The 7,994-nt window shown below is 49.9% G+C and overlaps 1 protein-coding gene across 1 annotated transcript; it reads right to left on the bottom strand.

Moving 5' to 3' along the window:
- Window positions 1-4,139: 4,139 nt before the first annotated feature.
- Window positions 4,140-6,683, bottom strand: LOC135981587 (uncharacterized). The gene is made up of 2 exons (XM_065584766.1): window positions 5,704-6,683; window positions 4,140-4,709 (listed from the first exon to the last, which is right to left on the bottom strand). The coding sequence occupies exons 1-2, from the start codon at window positions 6,278-6,280 to the stop codon at window positions 4,234-4,236; spliced, it is 1,053 nt and encodes a 350-aa protein (XP_065440838.1). The 5' UTR covers window positions 6,281-6,683; the 3' UTR covers window positions 4,140-4,233.
- Between the last annotated feature and the right edge of the window lie 1,311 nt (window positions 6,684-7,994).

Here is a 7,994-nt window from a genome sequence, read left to right as displayed (position 1 = left end):
CTGCCTCTGGAGATTTCCATTACTTGCATCTGAAGAAGTGAGGTTCTTACCCACGAAAGCTTATGCTCCCAATAATTCTAACTCAGGAACCAACCCATGCAACAAACCTCGATGCCAACTCTGCCCACATATCTACATCAGCAACACCATCACAGGACCTAACCAGATCAGCTACAACATCACCGGCTCATTCACCTGCACGTCCACCAATGCTATATATGCCATCATATGCCAGCAATGCCCTCTGCTATGTACATTGGCCAAACTGGACAGTCACTACGCAAGAGGATAAATGGACACAAGTCAGATATCAGGAATGGCAATATACAAAAACCTGTAGGAGAACACTTCAACCTCCCTGGCCACACAATAGCAGATGTAAAGGTAGCCATCTTACAGCAAAAAAACTTCAGGACCAGACCCCAAAGAGAAACTGCTGAGCTCCAGTTCATTTGCAAATTTGACACCATCAGATCAGGATTAAACAAAGACTGTGAATGGCTATCCAACTACAGAAGCAGTTTCTCCTCCCTTGGTGTTCACACCTCAACTGCTAACAGAGCACCTCACCCTCCCTGACTGAACTAACCTCGTTATCTCCATACTGATTTATACCTGCCTCTGGAAATTTCCATTACTTGCATCTGATGAAGTGGGCATTCACCCACGAAAGCTAATGCTCCAATACTTCTGTTAGTCTTAAAGGTGCCACAGGACCCTCTGTTACTTAAGGCATTGTTAGCAGAAAAGAAGCATGCAACTTCCAATCAAGTTCAAGTCTTTGCCTTTAGGTTGTTTATATGACATAGTCTGAAGCAAAAAGAAAGAAGAGACTGACCACCTTCCCTTGCGCAAAATAAGATCAAATTATTTGCAATATCAGAACTAGTTCTCAACTACAACCAATCTCATGAGTTAGGTCTTGTTTGCACTACACAGTTTTGTCAACAAAAGTCAGCTTTCATTGACCAAATAGAGGGGGCATACAACTGAAATGCTCCTCCTACAATGTAACTCCCCTGCTATGCCGATATAATAAAACCACCTTGATGAACGGTAAAGCTTTTTGTGACGTAGCTAGAGTGATGCAGCATCAGTGTAGATGGCTCACTTGGTTATGTCACCCTAAATGGCCTCCAGGAGGTGCCCCACAATGGCCATCATGACCACTTTGGTCAGCAGTTTGAACTCTACTGCCCTGAAGATACATGGGTTCTCACCCATCCCCTGTTTAAAGGACCGGGAATTTTTGAAATTCTCTTCCTGTTTGCCTGGCATGCACAGTTCACACAGCATCTTCCCAGCTGACCATGCCAACTTATGCAGCAGATGCTTTCCCATGTGAAGCACACCGGAGCTGTTGGGTTTGCTGAGTATATGGAGAGAGGAGGCTGTGCAGTCGCAGCTTCACACCAGCCATAGGAATTTTGATACCTATGGGCTGATTGCTAGTGGTATGCAGGAGAAGGAGCACGAAAGGGACGTGAAGCAGTGTTGTGCTAAAATCGAGGAGCTCAGGCAGGTGTAGCAGAAGGCAAGGGAGGCCAACCGTCACTCTGCTATGGTGTCAAAGACATGACACTTCCACAGGCTAGGGTAATCTAACCCGATATCTCACTCCTAAAGGTAATCCAGGATGCATCTTCTGTGACTTCAGACTGGCTCTGGCTCCATATGCTGCTCGCGTGTGTGCCGCTCTGGTCTCTGCAGAAATAACTTCTGGGTGGCACAGCATAGTTTCCTTCAGTGGGGAAGAAACAAGGTAGCTCTCCCAAGGAACCTTCAGCAGAGGATTGCAGAATACCTATAGAAAAGTTTCTTAGGCCTTGTCTACACTACGAGAGTAGTTCGATTTTACTTGCATCGAATTTTTGTAATCGATATTGCAAAGTCGAACGTGTGTGTCCACACTAAGGACAGTAATTCGACTTTGTGCGTCCACACTAACGGTGATAGCGTCGACATTCGAAGCGGTGCACTGTGGTCAGCTATCCCACAGTTCCCGCAGTCCCCTCTGCCCATTGGAATTCTGGGTGTAGCCGGCAATGCCTTCTGGGTAACAAAATGAGTCGAGGGTGCTTTTGGGAAACTGTCGTCATCCGTCCATCACTCCCGCCCTCCCTCCCTGAAAGCGCCGGCGGGAAAACAGTTCGCGCGCTTTTCCAGTCATTGACAGCGCGGACGCCACTGTACTCCGAGCATGGAGCCCGCTGCGACCATCGCTGCAGTTGTGGCCGCTCTCAACGTCTCGCAGCTTATCATAAAGGTTTCCCTGAGGCAGATGCAGAAAAGTCAGGCAAGGAGGCTACGGCACCGCGGTGATGTCCTGAAGTCTGAGAGTAGCACAGACCTGTCAGAAAGCAGGCGACCCAGCGCCGAGGACATCACAGTGGCAATGGGTCATGTTGATGCCGTGGAACGGCGATTCTGGGCACGGGAAACAAGCACTGAGTGGTGGGACCGCATAGTACTGCAGGTCTGGGATGAATCCCAGTGGCTGCGAAACTTTCGCATGCGGAAGGGAACTTTCCTGGAACTTTGTGAGTTGCTGTCCCCTGCCCTGAAGCGCAGTGACACCCGGTTGCGAGCTGCACTGAGTGTACAGAAGCGAGTGGCCATAGCCCTGTGGAAGCTTGCAACGCCAGACAGCTACCGGTCAGTCGCGAACCAGTTTGGGGTGGGCAAATCTACCGTGGGGGTTGTTGTGATGCAAGTAGCGAAGGCAATCGTTGATGTACTGCTGCCAAAGGTAGTGACCCTGGGAAACGTGGAGGCGATCATAGATGGCTTCGCAGCGATGGGATTCCCAAACTGCGGTGGGGCCATAGATGGAACTCACATCCCTATCCTGGCACCGGACCACCAGGCCACCCAGTACATTAACCGAAAGGGATACTTTTCCATGGTGCTGCAAGCACTGGTGGACCACAGGGGACGTTTTACCAACATCTACGTGGGATGGCCGGGCAAGGTTCATGACGCTCGTGTTTTCAGGAACTCTGGTCTGTTTAGACGGCTGCAACAAGGTATTTACTTCCCGGACCACAAAATAACTGTTGGGGATGTGGAGATGCCTATAGTCATCCTCGGGGACCCAGCCTACCCGCTAATGCCCTGGCTCATGAAGCCCTATACTGGCGCCCTGGACACTGAAAAAGAACTCTTCAACTACCGGCTGAGCAAGTGCAGAATGGTGGTGGAGTGTGCTTTTGGCCGTCTCAAGGGGAGATGGAGAAGCTTACTGACTCGCTGTGATCTCAGCGAAACCAATATCCCCATTGTTATAGCAGCTTGCTGTGTGCTCCACAATCTCTGTGAGAGCAAGGGGGAGACCTTTATGGCGGGGTGGGAGGTTGAGGAAAATAGCCTGGCTGGTGATTACTCACAGCCAGACAGCCGGGCGATTAGAAGAGACCAGCGGGAAGCGCTGTGCATCCGGGAGGCTTTGAAAGCAAAGTTCCTGAGTGAGCAGGGTAACCTGTGATTTTATAGTTTGTGTACTGAGAAGCTAAACCTGCCCCCGTTTCTTTACCCAGGTAATGTTGACTATCCTATCCAGTTACATACCCCCTTCACCCCCCCTCCAACACACGTGTCGAAATAAAAATAGTTCTACTTTGTTAAAGCACACCGTTTTCTTTAATACTGTTTTAGCGGGAATTTTTTAAAACTGGGACGCAGACTGTGGTGCGGGGCGGGTCTAGTGTTGTGATGCGAATGCAGCTTCTAAACTCAAGGATTGACAGGCTCCGCTGCGGTGGGATGCTTGTTTCAACGGAGCCTGTCACCCCTCCTGATCGGGACTGTGTGTATGGGAGGTCTATTTGACTTTGTGGCAGGGGGAGGACGGTTACAGATCCCATGCTGTGTGGCTCTGTGATCCTGTCTAAGGACCGGCGCTTAAGATCTGTAACTGCCCTCCCCCGCCACAAAGTCACAGAGCAACCCACCCCCCCCAACATTACATCAAAACAACCTCCCAGACTAACCGGGGCAACTAGTCACTGCATCACTGCACTGTGTATGTGCCCTGCTGCTGTGCCTGCCCCCGACTATGTACCCTGCCAAAGGAGACTGTCCTGTCCAATTTCCAACCCCCTTTCCCCTCCTCCTCCAAAAGAACATGATTGAAACAGTAGTTAACAGAAACGAATTTTTTATTATCAACTACACATGGCATTGGGAGGTGAAACTTGGACGTGGGCTTGTGTCAGGCGGGAAGGAAAGAACTTTTCAAATTTTGGGAAATGAGAGCCTTCTGCTACTAGAGCTCTCTGCAGGGGTGGAGTGAGAGTTAGCAGGGACTCTGCCGCCTCTCCTTCTTTGCACTTTGGGTGAGGTGGGTATGGGACTTGGTGGCGGGGGAGGGCGGTTAGAGATGGACTGCAGCGGGGCTCTGTCCTCCTGCCTCCGTTCCTGCAGAACATCCACAAGGCGCCGGAGTGTGTCCGTTTGCTCCCTCAGTAGTCCAAGCAGCGTTAGAGTCGCCTGCTGGTCTTCCTGCCGCCACCTCTCCTCCCGATCCATGTTGGCTTGGTGCATTCGGGTCAAGTTCTCCCGCCACTGGGTCTGCTGTGCTGCCTGGGCTTGGGAAGAGGCCATAAGCTCAGAGAACATGTCCTCCCGTGTCCTCTTCTTCCTACGCCTAATCCGCGCTAGCCTCTGGGAGTGTGATTCCAGGCTAGGTTGTGAGACAGTCGCAGACGGGGCTGTGGAAATGGGAAAAAGGGAGTGAATTCCTCTGAAAGATAAATGTAGTTGTGAACAAAGAACATAGTCTTTCTCTGTGAACAAGACCATGCACAGCACCTTTCACATGCGCACTCAGCACAAGGTCGAATTCTCGGCCTTCGCATTCTGTGCCTGGGGTCTTGAACAGCACATTTGAGAAGCGAGGCAGCACAACGGAATTTCTGTTGCAGGCAGACATGGTAAGCCGTACACTTGTGGCAGTTTAAAACTTTTATATTACCACTGGCCTCATTTCACATTTAAATCAATGTCAGTCCCTGCTGCCAGCAATCCGGCAAGCGGGAACTCTGCCCCTGTCCCACCCCCTCGCGGCTGTCCCCGGGAACGATCCCTTTCGGCTGCCCCTCTCCCGCCTCCACCGCGTGGCTGCAAACCAGCGGTGACAGTTCTGTAAAGGAACGGGAAAGCAGTCCCAACACTAACATTCCCCTACCTAATTAAAAGCAGGTCACCATGGCCGACATCACCCTGATGAGGATCTCCGAGAGCGACAAAGAGAGAATGCTCCGGGAAAGCCTCCAAAGACCAGGGCCGTATGCCGCCCTGCTGTGCAGAGCAATGATCCCCGAGTACCTGATAATCTCGTGGCGCGGCAACGTGTCGTACTTCGGAGGACCCAATAAGGCCGCTCTCCCCAAGAACCTCATGCAACGGCTTTCAAGTTACCTCCAGGAGAGCTTCATCGAGATGTCCCAGGAGGATTACTGCTCTATCCCCGCACATATAGACCGCATTTTACTGTAGCTGCAGTAGCAGGGAATACACAGTAGAGCGGCTTGTGCAGGACAATCACTGAAAACCGGACATTGCTAGATTTCTTTTCAAAACTTGCACTGCCCCTTACTAAACCGTTAAGCGCCTAGGGCACACTAATCATGAACAACCCATTCTTTTAATTGTTAATATTCCTGTTTTGTTAAAAATAAATGTTTAGATGTTTACAACACTTACTGGCTGATCCTTCACCAGATTCTGTGTCCGGGGTAATGGCTGGGGACGCTTCGTAGGGGATCTCTGTAAGGGTGATGAAGAGATCCTGGCTGTCGGGGAAATCAGCGTTGTGAGAGCTGCCAACTGCCTCGCCCTCCTCATCTCCTTCCTCATCTTCCCCGTCCCCTAACATGTCTGAGGAACCGGCCGTGGACAGTATCCCATCCTCAGAGTCCACGGTCACTGGTGGGGTAGTGGTGGCGGCAGCACCGAGGATGGAATGCAGTGCCTCGTAGAAACGGGATGTCTGGGGATGGGATCCGGAGCGTCCGTTTGCCTCTTTGGTCTTCTGGTAGCCTTGTCTCAGCTCCTTGATTTTCACGCGGCACTGCGTTGCATCCCGGCTGTATCCTCTCTCTGCCATGTCTTTAGAGATCTTCTCGTAGATCTTTGCATTCCTTCTTTTGGATCGCAGCTCGGAAAGCACGGACTCATCGCCCCACACAGCGATGAGATCCAAGACTTCACGATCAGTCCATGCTGGGGCTCTCTTTCTATTCACAGACTGCATGGCCATCACTGCTGGAGAGCTCTGCATCGTTGCCAGTGCTGCTGTGCTCGCCACGATGTCCAGACAGGAAATGAGATTCAAACTGGCCAGACAGGAAAAGGAATTCAAATTCAAATTTTCCCGGGGCTTTTCCTGTGTGGCTGGTCAGAGCATCCGAGCTCGCACTGCTGTCCAGAGCGTCAACAGAGTGGTGCACTGTGGGATAGCTCCCGGAGCTATTAGCGTCGATTTCCATCCACACCTAGCCTAATTCGACATGGCCATGTCGAATTTAGCGCTACTCCCCTCGTCGGGGAGGAGTACAGAAGTCGAATTAAAGAGACCTCTATGTCGAACTAAATAGCATCGCAGTGTGGACGGGTGCAGGGTTAATTCGATTTAACGGCGCTAACTTCGACATAAACGCCTAGTGTAGACCAGGCCTTAGAGATCTATATGGAGGATTCCCGGGACATCACCGTGTACATTAACAAATGTTTCCGCTGAGTCCCCACTGAGTAGATGGACAGGCTCTATTGTTAATTTCTGCCCCTTATCCCTCCTCTACCATATTACAAAGTAAAGGAGAGTTCAATCTCCTCTCATTGTGCGGCATCAAAGCAAAATGAGCATCTATGGGAGCTCCATTCTCCTGCGTCCTGCACATGAGAGCCAGACTGCTGGGACTGGTTAGACCCCTCCAGAATGGAAAAGTGCTCCTGACTCACCACACCACTGAATGACCCTGTGGTGTGCTCCACACTGTCCTCCAGCTCCACCTCCTCCTCCACCTTGGGGTTGAGTCTGCTGGCTGCTGCCTCCAGTTCCCCTGAAATATCCATGGAGCTCTTGGTGGTGGAGATGGGGTCACCGCAAAGGATATATTTAGCAAAGTGTGTTCCTGGTCCCTCAGAGTACCCAGAGCACTCCATGCCTAGGGACTGGTTTTCCAGTGAAAGCTGGAGTTACACACAGCTGTGAGAGCTATAACTGAGAGACTGTTCCTCATTTTCATGTCCCCTGTTTGACCAAAAGTTTGTGTTTTATCCTGTTATTAAACTTGAGACTCTGAAATAAAATGAGCCTTTATTTGTGACATAGATATATCACTCAGTGCTAACATTGAAACACAGAGGCTATAGGTAGCACTATTTGCTCCTTGCAGTTAATGCTCAGGAAGCAAGCACTACAGGGAAATTCATGACAGCAAGTAAACACTGCCTGGCCAATGCATCACATACAGGCACTTTTCTTGGAATCATTGTCGTGGGATAGCTACCCACGATGCAACACTTTTTCTGTCGATACAAGAGCAATGACTGTGGACGTGCTCAATCGACACAAGGAGCGTTGTGTGGACATGTTCCATCAATGTTATTAAAGCAACTTATGATAATTGACATAACTCTCAACTCAACTCTGTAGTGTAGACATGGCCTTAGACTCTAAAAAGATGATGTGACAGTGATTTTACATAGCCTGCAGAGGCATTTGAACTCTCCCACATTGCATTAGAGTGTGTGTTCGTGTCTGTTACTAACCATTTTCCCAGGTAGACACTACTAACCTAAACCCAAATCTATTCTTTAACTAGATTTTTGGTTTTAAGCTGCTACTTGCCTGATTTAAGAATCTTTCTGTCACTTTTACACAGATCAACACAGTGGGAAGGGGAATGAGCTAAGTAATAAAACTGGTTGTATGTTCAGAGAAATTTAAGGTGGAACATCAAAGTAGGAAGCTATAAAGAAATCATTCTAAG

The sequence above is a fragment of the Chrysemys picta genome, chromosome 2 (assembly GCF_011386835.1).
Source record: "Chrysemys picta bellii isolate R12L10 chromosome 2, ASM1138683v2, whole genome shotgun sequence".
NCBI classification, from domain to species: Eukaryota; Metazoa; Chordata; order Testudines; family Emydidae; genus Chrysemys; species Chrysemys picta.
The sequence above is the reverse complement of the archived record's forward strand: the minus strand, read 5'-3'. Positions and strand labels throughout refer to the sequence as shown.